Raw genomic sequence first — 17,213 nt, 5'->3', positions numbered from 1 at the left:
GGCTGCGTGATGTTGAATAAATATGGGCATCTTTCCTAATATTTGCAGAAGAATCATGACATTCAAACAGCAAATGCCATTAAAAAGGAAGCATTGGGGGTTGCCAGAATGCATATAATGGAGGGGGGTGAGGAAAGAAAGTGAAATGTAAAGTAATATAACACAATTCTACTAGGTGAGGTGAGAAGTTAAGGCAGGAGAGGATCTTGTGTATTACACTGAATATGTATTTTTATGTCTTATTCCTCTCTGTGGAGCATGCATTCAAAACTGTTCACAGGGTTTATTACCTATCTTATTAAAATGTGTTTTATATATATATATGTGTGTGTGTATATTTATATTTTGCAGGTATTATATCTTGTAAATAGTAAAGCTTTTTTTAAAGTGTGAAATAGTATTATCCTGATTTCAGGTGTGAGAGCAAACTTCTGTATATTTTTAATGTCCCCTATTGTCCACATTTGCTTCTATATTATTTTTTAAGATTGATACTGAACAATTATGAGTAGAATTTGGCCCAATAATAGGGATTACTCGGGTATTCATTTCATGTGGATCCATGTAATTTAAAACATTGTTCTCAAAAGTGACATAGTCTCTTCTCTTCACAAAAGCAGTGTAGTGTCTTCCCTTCCCAACTCCTAAATAGTCTGTAATACTTCATTTATACTTCAGATGTCTGTATTTGTTCTTGGTTTAGCTGCTGCAAGTGATGACTTTTTTCTGAATCCCATAACCATGTGGGCTTTCCAGATATTTTTCTCACCTTGATCTGTGTCCTTAATATCTTCAGATTGTCAGTGTTCATTATTACTTCAATGAATTCAACTTCCTGTATGCTTGAAACCATTAACAATTCTGCACACTGTATCCATTGTGGCCTTGTTTAAAGGCCTGTACCCTGTTTGCTCTGATGTCCCACCTGACTTCCATTCTGTTATTAACATGATGCGAGAGAAGATGGCCTTATGACAAAGATAATTAAGAATATCCTGTTTCTGTAAGGAATATGAGAAGCTGAATTGTGAAAATGTCTGTTAGACTTTGGCATTTTTTTCTTCACTACTCTTTGGTTTTACGCCAGAGACTAAAAAGGCTGGCTCCAAAGGGGTGTCCCTTGTTTTAAGTGTCAATTTAGTATTTTGAAACAGAACACGTGAACATAAGATATTGAGCAGACAGTTGGTGAAGGGGGGATACTTTTAATAAAAGTATTCATGTGTCCCAAGACCAGTGGAGGAGCAGGGTAAGAAATGTGCATACGCACAGTGGCTATGCAGATTTCCATAAGAGATCAGCACTCACATCTGGGTCCAGATTTTCAAAAGAGCTCATTACATTGGATAACAAATTCTTTTGTAGATCTGGCCATGACTGTGACAGTAGAAGCTGCAGAGCACATCTGAATATGTGGGTGTACAAGCAGTGTTGGGGGGGGGGCACAGTTCTGACACATGACTTATGGTGTCTTGCCTCCTGTTTTCTACAGAATCTTGCTGAAAGGAATTAACTATGGGAAAATATTGCTGTAAATGTATGTTTGAGATAATTAAACTTTACATTTAACCTTATGTGATGTCCAGCCAAACATGTAATGATTCTTTAATATATGAAGGTTTCAGAGTAGCAGTGTGTTAGTCTGTATCCGCAAAAAGAAAAGGAGTACTTGTGGCACCTTAGAGACTAACCAATTTATTTGAGCATAAGCTTTCATAGCTCACAAAATGAAACCTGTCAAATAAATTGGTTAGTCTCTAAGGTGCCACAAGTACTCCTTTTTTTAATATATGAATGTATTCAACTCCTTTTCTAATTATTATTAATTTCTCCTGTCCACCTTCATTATTAATAATAAAAATAAGGGTGTTTTAAATATTATTGAAAAGCATAAACTGTGAGACATTGCTCTGTTACAGCTGCTCATACCCTACCCAATTAAGTAGACCTTATAAAGAAGCTTCTTTCCAAATGTTCTGGAAATATGTTTTAATTATTCCAAGGACTACCATACTCAGCTGTACCAGCATATTTCTGTTCTGCTTCTATTTCTTGTTTGTAACGCCATCATTATTCATCAAATTCCCTACTGCCACTAAACTATAGTAATAAATTTGGCAATAGATTTGAGATGAGTTACTGAATTATAAGAAATGAAAGCTATGTTTGTATTTTATTTTAACTCTTAGGTTGCCATAGATGTTTACATGCACCCTATTATTATTATTTTTTATTTTGTTGTGCAATACCACCTGAAGCCTCAAGGATCTCTGGTTCCACTGTCAGGCACTAAACAGCTGCAAAGACCTTATGAGCTAAACCTTACCAGCACGCTTTTTGTATGTGGCAAAATGGGAAAATACACAAATATTATACCAAATGAGTTTGTAATAATTCCACAGCACTCATATTAGTACTTTTTAAAATACAACAAAACCAAAACAAACACTTTGCCCGTGAAAGGAAGCACAAATTTGCTTCCGTTCAGATCTAACATGTGAGCAAAACGTCTCTTTATACACACAAGGACTTTCCTGAGTAAATATTTCCCAGTTGTTTGATTTTTGTTTTGTTTGCTGCTTTGATACTCTCATTCCCCCCCCCCCCCCTTTCTTTCTTCCAGGCAAAAGCAGTGTTTTTAAATGCTTTTGTAAACAGTATTAAAGTGCTGCTGCACCACTATAATTAAGTTTGCATCATGACTTCTGTTTAAAGGTTGACCCAAGTCCTCTTAAGAAATGGCACAATTAGTTGGATTCCTTTGAAATTGTGTGCGCTTCAAGAGGGTGCGGGATAGGATTAGTGACCCAAATATGGGGTTATTTGAGCTAGAGGTTGCAGAAATATAAGCCCCTGCAGCCATTTTTCAGAAAGTTTCTAGGTGTTTGTTTTTGTTTTGCACAGACATTAAGATCAGACTGTTGATGTAACATTGGTCAAAACAATCTCAATTGGTTGAGTTTTAGCCAACGTACTGCATAGCACCACTAAATCTTTGGTGGACCCAGGTTGAAAACAGTATTAAGGAACTTTACAAGTTCTGACACCCAACTGCTTCTCACCAATGGGGTATATCTGTTGGATGATGGTTGGACTATTTTTCTTTCAAACATAAATATTCTGGAACAGAGATCCTGGCTGTGAGTTCTCTCATTGGCCCTGCCACAAATTCCACCCTCCAACCATTTTGGAACATTACCAGGAACACCTTTCCACTGAAACTTAGTTGTCCTTTGTTTCAGGCACTGCATGTGAGTTGGGTTATAGAAGAGGGGGAAGTAGCAGCAATAGAGATACTTGTATACCTGATAGTGAAGACTTCAGGGAGATGCATTCCCTGCTTGTGGTGGGGGAGGCCTGGGTATTGTAGTGGAGAGGGAGCCAGGTTGGAGGGTAGAATGCAGTGAATGGGTCAGGGCAGGGTTGGGGAGGTTTGTTGATTCAGGGTCCAGCTGTGGCTGGCTCAGTATGCAGATTGTGGGACAGGAGATGTACAACTGCCTTAAGTGACTACTAATTTCTACCAACATTCTCATGTTAAAAAAATTGGAAATTTAGTGTCAAAAACTACATTAACACAGTTAAATTTGTTTGGTGGTAAGAGTGAATGGGTTGTAAAAGGAGATAAAGAATTGTACATTTTACCAGTTGGGGCTGGCAGAATAAAGGTATGTGTTTTAATAGGGCATATTTGGGCATTGCTGAAAGAGGGAATGGGCAACCTTAATTGTGAATTTCCTGGTTTTCAGAAGTTTTGAATTTTGCTCAACACAACATTCTACAAAGGGATGACATACCCTCAAGTTATGTCAACTCTGTGTTAATGTATTTTTTTTGCTGTTGAATTAATAGATTAGTTTAATTGTTGTCTTAAGTTTATATTGTATATAAGCCTATGTCTATCACAGCTGTATGCCCTCGATCCAATTATAAAATATATGTACAGTGCTAAGAGTATGAACACTGAGAAATAAAGCGCATCAGAGAGTTGTTACTGAATATGTACAGTGTTGCACGTAGTACAGATGACATAGTACTGCCTGTTCTTAATTTCCAAGAGCCAAAATCTGGTCCTAGTGCACAGCCAAATTGACTGAGGTGTGTGCATGGGATCTTACTGTAAAGAATACCCCTCAGGTATTCCATGTCAGCTGATGCTTTCTTAGGGCCCTCAGTAGCCTTCATTAATCTTATGCCTTCCCCATTATTCCACCATAGGGGGAATGGACAAACCTGGCCAGCTTCCACCTTGGCCCCAAACCTAACCTGTACAATTTTGAGGCACACGGGTGGTGCAATATCCCTTTCATAGGTCCTGGTAAGTGTCCCTGCCTTGCCATGTAGTGGAACATTATTCGCTCTGCTTCAGTCAAGGAACTTCATATACACAGAGTGGGAGGGGTGGGGGTAGGAAGGGGTCACATTAACAAAAGATTTAAAAGGACATTGGCAAGATAAAAATCTACTTACTCAACAGCCATTCCTAGTCCAATGTTTGAGCAACATGCCAAGCACATATTCATCGGTTTACTGTAAATTGTCCTGGTGCTTTATCAAAATTCCTGTTCAGGCACATAAATACTTGTGAATAAATAGATTAGGTATCCAGGATTTTATATCAGTGAGGAAATAGCCAATACTGTCTTTGAGTGTTCAAAAGCCTGGACAATAATTTTAGGTTACTCTCTCCCTGTCTCTTCCCCAGTCATTGTTTCACTGCTGTGGGGAAGCTGAGGCTGGAATGTACATGCTGGTGCCATTGAAAAGGGAAGTATTGCCAGAATTACTTGTAATTTACATAGTTTTTAGAGAGGCATTTCTTCCTTCTGTTGTTGTGCAACGTTTCTATAGTTTAAACTTACTAGTTGAGGTTTTCAAAGCCAGATAGAGAATTGAGACAAAGATGGTAAAATCCTGGTACCATTGAAGCCCTGGAAAAACACTGATTTCAGTGCCATCAGGATTTCACAGATTGCTCCTCCCATTAATTTTAGTGGGATTGAGTATCTATCCAATTTTCCTATCTGGCTTTAAAACTCTCAGCCACTGTTTCAACCTTTATGTCTCTCGTACTCATTAATTTTACATCCTGTCTCACTGAGAAGCAGAGTAACAATTTCGTACAAACTACAAATAAAACAGAAACCTTTGAAAAAGAGCTTGAGGTTTTTTTTAAAAGAATATGTTCGATACTAATTATAGTGATCCGTTTAACTGTAAAGTAGGAGAGAGATTGATTAGTGGAATAGCAGGATTGATGGACTTTTGCCCTTTTGACAGATGTATGGTATGCATTGAATCATTCATTGACTGCTTTCCTATAGCCATGAAGGCTATTATTGGCCTATAGCATATAATTTTAATGTAATACCCTTCCCTGGACTAATCAAACATCAAATGCATATGTTTTCAGAATTCTGTCTCCAGTAAAAACATATTCGAGAAAAAGTTCAGAGTTTCATTTAACAGACCGGTTAGGTTAATGCAGAAATCCTGCTTTATATCTCTTTTTTTTCCAAAGGGTTTCACCTGTGACACTATCCTGTAGCTTAGATTTTATTTATGGTCCACATCAGAAGTAAGCATTTATTTTGGTGATGAGGGGGAATATGAATTGTGTGAGGCAGGGAATTAGAAATGCTACTAAAATGACAATGTTCCTGAAAAATTCATCCTAGCCTTCAGAAGAGGTGGTGGCTGTGCCAGAAATTATTTTTGATTAAGATTAGCTTTCTGTTTTTAAGAATATGATAGTTGAAACTAGATATAAAAATTTGATCAGCTGTGAAGAAAAGTATTGGAAACTCAGCATACATTACTCATTTTTATAATAGTGCACATATTAACAAAAGGCCAAATAACATGTAATGCAATACAATATTCTGATGTTTGTTTCATGTCCTGTTTCATTTGTACAGTTTGGGATAATTGTTCAGCTTTTAAAACTCACTTTTTGACACCTCAATAAACAATCGGTGAGCAGAGCTGGCCTTTTTTTTTTTTTTTTTTTTTTGTGGTGGGAAACAGTTTTCACCCCAATCACATTGTATGCACAGAGCCAGCCTGAAGTTTTGGAGTTTTGGGGAGGGTTGGTGATGCCATTTTTGGAGATACTTTTCTCCAGGAAGAATGAGATATTTTGGTTTGTATGTGTGTGACATCTTAAAGACCCTTCCTATCTGTTCATCCCAGCCTTCTGCTACAGAACTGGATTCCAGCTACTTGTGCTGAGGTCTGAGCACAGATGTTAAGATTTTAAAATAAATGTTGCAAGGGATAATTATTTAAATAAGATGAAAGTCTGTGGATACACTAGACATGCACATGCTTACGATCACCACCCTAATACTAGAGAGTTTTTGTGCATTGTGGTGGATTTGAGCATTTTACAGCTATTAACTACTGAATCATCACAACTTTTAGTGAGTTACCTATTATCACACCTATTTTGCAGATGGGAAAGTAATGGCAGAAAGGGTCAGTGCCTGATTTCCAGAGAGGCAGAGCACCCGAATCTCCCATTGACTTCAACTTGAGTTAGGGGCACTTCTACAAGTTAATTCCTAGATACCTTTGTTGATTCCTTGTCAAAGCTGTGATTAGCATGCAGACATCTTTTATCCTTGTGCTTAGTCCATTATACCATTTTGCTTTCAACTCCACTGAGTTTCCTGAGAGAGAGATCCTGCAGGGGCCGCAGTGCTATCAGCAGCCCTTCCATGGCTATGTATGGATATGGGTTCCGTCCAGGTATATCAAAGGACTCGAAGCCATGGTTTTCATACCCAAATGGTTTGCGTCACTTCACATGTTCAAGGAGATCTTCAAGAAAAGAAGAATTAAAAATTCACCACCTTAAAAACAAAAGAAAACAAAAATTCTTTAAGATTCTCCTTTACCTGGTGAGGTTCCCCTCAATTGGGGAGGGGGAAGGAGAAGGAACCACAGCTACAGACTTTGTCACTTCTAGATTTTTGGCAGTACCATTTTCTTACTTTAAAGTGATATTGTTTTAAAAGCTAGCATGGGTATGGAGATACTATGTATATAATTTTTATTAATTATGTATATTATGGTTGTGCCTGTGGGCCAACCAAGAGTGGGGTCCCATTGTGTTAGGCACTGTACAAACGGAATAATAGACAGTCCTTGCCCACAACACACACAAGGAGAGTAAACAACATGATGGAGACAAAAATTGTGTGAGTTCTGAGGTTTTTTGGGGGAAAGGGGGCTTTGTGCAGGGGGATCAGCTAAATGGAAAGAAAATGGAAGGGGAGTGAAGAGGGCTGGGTAGGGAACAAGAGGGTAGGAAGGGCAGGTGTTATGTCAAGCGGAGGCAAAGAGACTGTGAGGGCAGGGGATAGGGAACAGTCAATCATCACAGGGTAGAGAAAGTCAGAACTTCCTACAGTCATGACTGGAACATCCAAAGGTGAAAGAGGTCCCTGCGTTAGCTGCTTCTGCTCCTGTTGGAGTCTTTGGCTGTCTGTCCTTTACACTTTTCCCCATAAGCTCACATGGTGGAGGAGGAAGAAAGGGCACCTTGTGGGGCAGAGTTGGGGGTGAGTCTCCTGTACAGTTTTATATTACTCTGTGTATTTACTGGAATGTTTCATGAATGTGCTAGAATTTGAAGGCACTGTGTTTGAATTCAGTCAATTCATGTTTGCTTTTTCACATGACAGCAGCTTGGTCAGACAGGGCAATGAAGGTGGCACTCATTTCTGTAAAATACTGTGTATACAGGGTTACACCCAAATTTTGTATGTGTGGATGAGACTTTAATATGCTGCTCCACTATTTGTCATCTTATTTTATTCTCATTCTGTATTTTTATATAACTCTTGTTCTTCTTTTAATAATTTTTCTCTGCATTTGTAAAATTTTAAATGCTGTCAAATGGACTTTTGTTTTTCTGTATAATTAGACTTGAAAGGATTAGATTTTAATCAGTAAATGTCAGCAAACAATTTCACCGTACACACACAAACTGATGAAAAAATATTTCCGTTGATGATTGAAATTTACAGATAGGCAATGTCATAAATATAAAGGGAAGGGTAATCACCTTTCTATATACAGTGCTATAAAATCCCTCCTGGCCAGAGGCAAAACCCTTTCACCTGTAAAGGGTTAAGAAGCTAAGGTAACCTCGCTGGCACCTGACCCAAAATGACCAATGAGGGGACAAGATACTTTCAAATCTGGAGAGGTGTGGGGAGAACAAAGGGTTTTGTCTGTCTGTGTGATGCTTTTGCCAGGAACGGATCAGGAATGCAGCCTTCCAACTCCTGTTAAGTTAGTAAGTAATCTAGCTAAAAAATGCGTTAGCTTATTTTACCAGCCATTAAACAAAAGGAAATCTATGTCTTTTTGTAACTTAAGGTTTTGCCTAGAGGGATTCTCTGTGTTTTGAATCTGATTACCCTGTAAGGTATTTACCATTCTGATTTTACAGAGGTGATTCTTTTATCTTTCCTTTAATTAAAATTCATCTTTTAAGAACCTGATTGCTTTTTCTTTGTTCTTAAGATCCAAGGGTTTGGGTCTGTGGTCACCTGTACCAATTGGTGAGGATGATTATTAAGCCTTCCCCACGAAAGGGGGTGTAAGGCTTGTGGGGGATATTTTGGGGGAAGACGTCTCCAAGTGGGCTCTTTCCCTGTTCTTTGTTTAAAATGCTTGGTGGTGGCAGCATATGGTTCAAGGACAAGGCAAAGTTTGTGCCTTGGGGAAGTTTTTAACCTAAGCTGGTGGTAATAAGCTTAGGGAGTCTTTCATGCAGGTCCCCACATCTGTACCCTAGAGTTCACAGTGGAGAAGGAACCTTGACAGGCAAAGTAAGAAAAATGCTTCTTGAGAACTTACTAGTTTGATTTAAGAACACTTACTTTGTATATTTTGACCTGTGATGGTGACTATTTTTGTTTTAACGGTTATAAACCTTGAACTTCTTGAATCTCAACATATGCTGTTAAATAATTCTGACCCAGTTCCCATAATTTCCATCTACTGTTAAAATGTAAATAGATAATCAAAAACAATGCTTAAAAACAAACAGATATTTTCCATAGAAATTATATAAAAAAATTTGAAATCTGTCAAGCCAATATTTAAATATATGCTCTGCACCAAACTGAACACTTAGTTATTGCAATAGAAGTGAACATTGAGGTGCACCATCTACTGGTAAGTGAACTCAGCTACATTACCACCATCACTTAAAAGCACAGTTTTAAAAAAGAACATGTGTTTTAATAATCTTTTACACAGTCCCCAAATTTCAGTAGTTCGTGTACATGTGTGTACTTACACACTAAACTTTACACAAAATGTGTGGTGTATGGGTATTTATACACACACGTATTTATAATGTGTTATCATAGAAATTATAACCTACATTAACTTTGTATTTTGTCATGCCTGCCGTTAATCTTGTGGACTGTGTAATATTTCATTTGGACAGGAAAAATAATAGACAAAATTCAGCTAAAAATTCACTTCCCAAATACCACCAGCATCCTGCTGAAACAAAGCATTCATGTGTAAATGAGTATCTCATAGAAGCCTTTAATTTTGCAGGATTTCTTAGATGAGTAGGAGACATTTTGTGCTAGTTAATTCACAACTAGTTTTATTTTAAAAAAAGACAAGTGCAAAATGTTCTTAGTTATTTCCCATTTTATTTTTCAGATTAGAATATTAAAATCTATCCAATAATTATGGAAATCATCCATCCATAAAGATTCTGATTTGCATTATCCTTACGAGTGCGCATACATTTGAGGCCTGTGATACATTTGATACGTTATCTGTATTATGGGCAAAAATATAAAAATGACAGTGATATTAATAGGTTTAAGAAGGACTGTTTGATGCAATTTAAATAGCCATTCTTTTCAAAGACTTAAAAGATGAATAGCCAGTGTGCTTGAAATTCCATTATACCAGGAAGCAAGTGATTTGATTTTTTGGGGGGGCTATGTCAATGAAAAAAACTTTAGGTTCTGATCAGGGAAAAATTAGAAATTTCCCTGGATCCTGCTTTCGCACATGGCCAAATTATTTTAAACTAATGGAGCTGAGTCAGAGGATTCAGTGTTGATCAGAATTGCAAGTGTCTCCTGGAATGGAAACTTCATTCAAACTAGTCTCTTCACTTATTCTTCTCCAAAAGTTGTACACCCAGTTCTATAGGGAGGAAAAATTAGTCTTCCTCAGTCATGTATCATTTTGTAATGAAGACTTAAGTAATATCTGGATCAAACCTCCCTGAAACTGCTGTTCTGCAGCAAGTGCCTTTACATAGAATTCCCCTTAACAATGTGTGTTCATTTTTTTTATGACCGGTTTCAGAGTAACAGCCGTGTTAGTCTGTATTCGCAAAAAGAAAAGGAGTACAAAAAGAAAAAGATGCATCCGATGAAGTGAGCTGTAGCTCACGAAAGCTTATGCTCAAATAAATTGGTTAGTCTCCAAGGTGCCACAAGTACTCCATTTTTTTATGGGTATTTTGTTATATATTCTTGAATTCTGCACTAGTCTATGCTAAAGCCTCCTGTTGTTTTTGTGCCTCTCCCTGCATACACACATGCTTGTTTGCTTCATCAGCTGTTATGTCTTGCCTTTAAACTGTAAGCTCTTTGGGGCAGGGACTGACATTTACTATATGTTTATACAGGGACTAGCACACTTGGACCCTGACCTGGTTGACTTCTCTAAGGCTGTGTTTGCGCTATGAGCTAGGGATGCGATTTCGCTGCTCATGTTCTCATCAGGCTGCCACGAGTATAAATAGCAGGGTAGCCACAGTAGCCCAGGTAATAGAAAATTCAAACCTGCTTGAAACTGATGAAAAATAGCTGCATTGCTATTTATACTATCACTAGCTTGATGAGAACTAGTGCAAATATCTGTACAGGAGCAGGGGAATCCTATCGTTAGCACGTAGTGTAGACATAGCCTAAGTTGTACTGTAATATATATGGAGTGTCTTTTTCTATCTGATAGCAGATGTTTTACACCTTACCAGACAAGCAACGTGGTTCAAATGACCCTCCATGTATGTCCTTTTTGAACTCTCTAATGTATGTTCAGTTGAGTTCACCTTTTTCAAATATGGACATGGAGGAGACATGTTGTACGGTTCTGCTGCAGGATGAGGCTGCTCTCAGCAGCTCCGAAGTGGAAGCCTGCAAAGCATCTGACAATAGGAGCTATGAGTCTCAGAAGTGATTTCCTTCTATATCAAGTTAATATGTGGCCATTCAAATTATACAAGTATCACTGAAGACTGAAGAATTTTGTATTTTATAGAATTTGAAACAACAAAAGTACAGTGTATGATGCTTCCCATCTGTCTAACGGCAATTGGGTAAAGATTCAATCTCAGATAAAACCTAATAGAGGTCTTATTGTTCACTTTGTGTAAAGTAACTGGGGAGCTGATCTAAGACAAAAGCTATATGTGAATAAAATTAATTGCTCTAGTAGGTCAAATTTGGAGGTTGTTTTAAAGATACTTGTAAGGCATAAATAAAATGGTGCAGTCTTCTTAATCTTTACATTTAAGAAATGATGAGGCAAGACAATCCCCCGTGCAAAAACTTGGTACAAAAGTCAGTAGTACGGAATTTGATCTTCCAAGAGATACTAGGCTTAAGAATGGTTTTTATGAGGTGCAGCAGTTGCTAATGAATTTGCTGAAGGTTTAAGGCATTTCTGTTGGTGCCAGAAAAAAGTATTTAAATCAATAATTTACAGAAAGGTGATGTGGGGTTTCAGAATAATTTGTAGAGGCAGGGTTCTGCAGCTAATATTGTACAGAATGATTTCCAATTTTGGCCTGAATAGTACAGTGGAGTTGTTCTAATAAAAGAAGAAAAATAGTGTAGTTGGTGAAGAATAATCAGCACAGTCTTTTTTTGAAAAATGCTCAAAATAGTGACTGCTTTAAAATGTTCACATTGTTTACTAATCACTGTGTTCAGCACTGTTCAAAAACTAATATCGACAGTCCCTGCCTTGATGATGGATTTATAATTGAAGGGTCCTATTTTGTAAACACATAGGCATATGAGTAACTTCATTCATTCTGTTGACATGCTGCGGGACTACTCAGGTGCGTGGTTGTAGGATCAGGTCCTTAAAGACATCAGGGCCATAACATATGGTTGAAACGTTGCATTGAGGTTTGTCCAAAATAGAGTTGCATACAGTCCAATCAACCCTTCAACGGTGAGATACACAAATATTTTTGCTTAGTATCTCTGTCCCTGTAAAAACAGGGCCACTGCAAAAGTGATTATTCTGTCTTGTAATTCTTGATTGTCCAGACTAGTCAAATGGAATGTGATCTTCTGAAAATCTGGTTGAAAAACGTTGGTTAAGTGGGCTAGTTACACAATAAATGGAACTATGCTGATTTGTGCAGACTGTTCTCTTCTATATAGGTTTTAGGGCTGTCAGGCAATTAAAAAAATAATTGGGATTAATCGCACAAATAAAAAAAATTAATCACTATTACTTGAGCGAGTAAAAAAAAGATAGAATACCATTTATTTTAAATATTTTTAATGTTTACTACATTTTCAAATATATTTTCAATTACAATACAGAATACAAAGTGTACAGTGCTCTCTTTATATTTTTGATTATAAATATTTGCACTGTAAAAACAAATTGTATTTTTCAGTTCACCTCATACAAGTACTATAGTGCAATCTCTTTATCATGAAAATTGAACTTACAAATGTAGACTAATGTAAAAAAAAACAAACCTACATTCAAAAATAAAATCTAAAACTTTAGAGCCTACAAGTCCACTCAGTCCTACTTCTTGGTCAGCCAATCACTCAGACAAGTAAAGTTCATTACAATTTGCAGGAGATAATGCTGCCTGCTGCTTGTTTACAGTGTCAACTGAAAGTGAGAACAGGCGATCGCATGGCACTGTTGTAGCTAGCGTTGTAAGATATTTACGTGACAGATGTGCTAAAGGTTCATATGTCCCTTCATGCTTCAATCACCATTCCAGAGGACATGCTTCCATTAACTTTTTTAATCACGATTAATTTTTTTGGGTTAATCGCGTGAGTTAACTTTGATTTAATTGACAGCACTAATAGGTTTTTATACTGCTTTCATTACCATAGTATGTGAGCCCGTTTTAAGTAGTGCATTAAACATTGTGACTATATATCTGTTGCATCATGTTTTTTCTCTTGTCCTCCTTCCAGGGAAGAAGCAGTATGTGTTGTTTTGGCAGGGTATTAGGTTTGTGTTTTTGTTTTGTTTTGAAGTATACACGTTGCTGTGTATTTATATTTTAAAAGGCAAGGTTAAAGAAATGTGGGTCAAAGAAAACTGAAAATCTGACTCAACATGGTTACCATGTATGTGTATAATCTTAAAGACAAATTTAGCTTGGTGTAACTCCACTGAAATCATTGGAGGTATATTGGAGATTAATGTATACCATAATCCTTGTCTAATTTTTGAGTTTTTATTCTTAAAAATATTAATCTAAAATTTAAGCCAAGCAGAAATTAATCTTCCTGGTGCATTGTACTCAGGTGATGGAATGCTGGAGGTGCTGCACTGAAGCTATGTTTACTTACGTATGGTTGCAAATGATTTAAAATCAATTATTTTGGTGACACAGTTTTCAGCAGTCTTCTGTTTCCTGTAGTACTCTATTTCATTCCCCAGTATGATTTCTGGCTATTCATTCTAGCTGTTTTTTCCTTACATCTGAGAAATGTGGACTTTATCAAAGGCTGACTGCTCATAAGGACTACAGTAGTACCCAATTAACTCTTGTCTTGATCTTGACTGTTCCCACAATAATTTAGTGGCTAAGGGCATGAATAATTTGGCTGTTCTGTGAATAATATCCCTTCAGGTCTGTTTAATACATTGTTCTGAAGTGTCCATTTCCTATGTGTTTTCCCCTAGAATGCAGAAGGATTTAACATGAGCATCCCCATGCCAGGTCACCCCGTAAATTTTTCTGAAGTCACCATGGAACAGGCTCGAAAGGATGTGGCTCATCTTGAACGTCTCATTGATGCTCATGATATTATTTTCCTGTTAATGGACACTAGGGAAAGTCGCTGGCTTCCTGCTGTCGTTGCAGCCAGCAAGAGGAAGGTCAGTAGATATGCCTTGTTAATATTCCTGTAGTCATTCTGCAACTCTTACTTAATGACTTGCCATGTATGGTCAAAAGTACTTGACAGGAACGGGCAATCGCTGACCAATCGGCCGGAATTACATCATGCCATTGTAAGAGTTTTTGCACTAGGCATTTTATCAGTAGACTCAAAGACAAAGGTGCGTGATGAGGGGAAATGGCAACTTGTATGTTATGAAGGAAGACTGAAAGAACGATGATGAGAGTGGAAAATGATACAGGATGTCAAAATGTTGTTGACAGTTGCAAACTGCCTTTCCAAAGTAGACTTGTAACTTTTGAGACCTGAAGACAAACTATACATGCAAAAAAAAAAAAAAAAAGTATGGATTAGCCAACATTTCAAAATCCAAAAAGCCAACCAACAACTTTGGATACTTCTCTGTAAACTCACCCAGCAATATACAATATCTGGGCTGATCATATCTATCCAAGGTATTTATGTGGCCAGCATTAGCATAACATCTGAGTGCCTTACTATTTGTAATGTAATTATCTTCACAGTCTCTGGTAAGGAAGTATTATCCCCATTTTACACATGGGAAAGTGAGGTCCAGAGAAAGTAAATGGCTTTTCCAAGGTCACACAGGCAGTCTGGGGAGGAGCAGGGAATTGAACCTGAGTCTTCTGAATCTCAGGCTAGTGTCACAACCACTGGAGGATCTTTCTTCCCTTGAAGGCAGTGGCGCTACATGTGTAAGTGTTTCCAGGATCAGGCTCTGAGACAGTCACTCTGTACGCGTTAGTTCTTTTACAGTCAGTTTACCTGCATCAGATTACAACATACAACAGAATCAGTGAATATGAACAAGTTTACCCATAACTACATGCTTTTAGGAATCTGTTCCTGTGTGATTCTTACTAGAATGTAATAAAAATTGAAATTGAGAATAGGAAAGAACCTAAAATAGAGTGTGTTAAGTGAGAATTAACCGCCTCTCTGTAACTCATGGCCCTTTACCTTTCTTTTAGTCGTGCTCTCGAGTGTCAAACTGAGTTCAGGCTTCTCCTGAATGGAAGAATATCCTAAATCTGAGATTATAGAATCCTGCCACCAAAATTTTTCAACAAATTAATATTCCACACATTTGGTCAAATGGGTTAGTTAGGAAACTCTTAATTGCATTGCCCTGCGCATTTGATTCCTAAATTATTTTGAGCAAGACTTTGTTAAAGTAAGGTGTTTATAACAACAACTTTGTCATATTTTTAAGAGTTAATGCAAATTAAGTTTACACATCTAAAAGTTACAAAGTTGGAAAATGCACATGTTAAGGTTTTAAAAGCATGAGAATTGTACCACATTGCATGTTCCATATATTTTGTGGCCTAAATGTAATGACATTCACAGCAATACATTGTTACAAATTAAATACAAGAAAGAGTAAAGGAAAATAGTACATATATATGACACCGCCGAGTCTGTGTTAATTTTGGAACATTAACTTTTACACTGACTTTTTTGTGAATTTTAGCTGTGCAGTCTCAACTTTGCACGAACATAGTTTTTGCTTGTAATTTCTTAGTTGGTGGTCTTTTTTAAGAATAAGAAAGTGATTGGACAATAAGAGAGAATCCAGAATTGCTTGTGATACTTACAAGCAGGCTTTTTGTCTTGTAAGTTCCTTGAATGTGTGCATCTCCCTTGGAGTGTGCACCTGTAGACTTAACCAAACTTTCTCTGCACTTGATCCTGAACATTTTTAATGGCATTTTTAAATCCTAAACCAATTATGTTCCAACATAGCAATCCTCTTTGAGGATTATGTCCATGTCAAGTTTTTAAACGTCAACCCACTTTTCTATGCCTCTGTCTAGTAAGTGTGAGCAGAATTCTGTTTTGGTGGCATCCAACCATGGAATTTTTTTATTCTTTCATAATTAAAAATTGGTAAAATATTTTATTCTCAAAACTACAACAACAAAAATCACTTTAGAATGGAGCTCAAACATAAAAAAACTCCACAAAAATTGAATTCTTTAGGACTTTGTAAACATATGAACACTGGCCATTTATAATCAAGAAGATTTTGGTATCTCAACAATAGCCCTGATCGCCAATGAGATCTGTGCAGTTGAAACTTCATGCCTGAATGGAGCCCCATTAAAGTCACTGATGTGCCTGAATCCTTTTATCCAGCTCCATCTTAAGGTACGGTGAGTAAAGGTCTGTGCCTAGGACTTCAGTTTCTGGAGTCTCCATAATGAGAGAAGATTCTTATTTTTCATTTACGAACACAATTTGTGTCTTGCCTCCTGGATGCAAAGAAAAGCTTGAAAATGCGACCAGAGAATAAGTGATGCTTGTTTGACTTTTCAGAAAGCTTGAAACCATAGGTCCAAGAGACATGAACTGGACCATTCATCTTAATGCTGAAACCAGCTGCCAGGCTCTGAGGGGATCGACCACTGTGGGAACCACACATGGTTGTATCTGGGGCTGCAGACTGACTTAATTCAAACCTGCCTCAGTCTGTGCCTGCACAAATATTTCTCCACCAGGAAACCCAGTAGTTTAATTACTTTTTGTTCTGAAATTGATTGCCACTTGTGGTTCCAAGATGTATCATTATTGTTTTCTTTGAATTCCTTGACAACACAGTACCCAACTGGTCACACCAGTTTCTTCTCAGGTGGCCTTTGTTCCCACATCCAAAGACATTAAAGAGCTATCTCAGACTGAATACTGTATTTAAGAATCAGCTGCATTGCTGTTTATAGGGAGGAACAGTTAGAGTAAAATAGCACGAGGACAAGTATGTTAATATGATATGAAGATAGAGGGAGGACATTTTTCATTTAAACAAGTCAGCTAAACTGTTTTGACTTTATTGTGGGGAAGGGAAAGAATCTAAAAGCTAGAATCTGAAGAGCTGCACTATACTGTGTGGTCTCTTCCCCAGCATTTTAATGAGACTATTGTGCGTCAAGGGACAAACTGAAGAAAATTTAGAGTTTAAAATAGTAGACAAACCATCAAATATGTCTCTGATCTGTCAGCTGGGGGTAAAATCAC

General features: G+C 37.3%; 1 protein-coding gene across 8 annotated transcripts in view; it reads left to right on the top strand.

Moving 5' to 3' along the window:
* The window catches only part of ATG7 (autophagy related 7), a 271,180-nt gene that overhangs the window by 33,926 nt on the left and 220,041 nt on the right, over positions 1 to 17,213 (top strand). For all 8 annotated transcript variants that reach the window (XM_073352299.1, XM_073352298.1, XM_073352300.2 and 5 more), the window contains exon 13: positions 13,960 to 14,154. In XM_073352299.1, the coding sequence (XP_073208400.1) occupies positions 13,960 to 14,154 (195 nt within the window). The remainder of the gene's footprint in view (positions 1 to 13,959; positions 14,155 to 17,213) is intronic.

The sequence above is a fragment of the Lepidochelys kempii genome, chromosome 7, assembly GCF_965140285.1.
Source record: "Lepidochelys kempii isolate rLepKem1 chromosome 7, rLepKem1.hap1, whole genome shotgun sequence".
Taxonomy (NCBI): domain Eukaryota; kingdom Metazoa; phylum Chordata; order Testudines; family Cheloniidae; genus Lepidochelys; species Lepidochelys kempii.
This window is presented reverse-complemented; position numbering and strand designations above follow the sequence as displayed.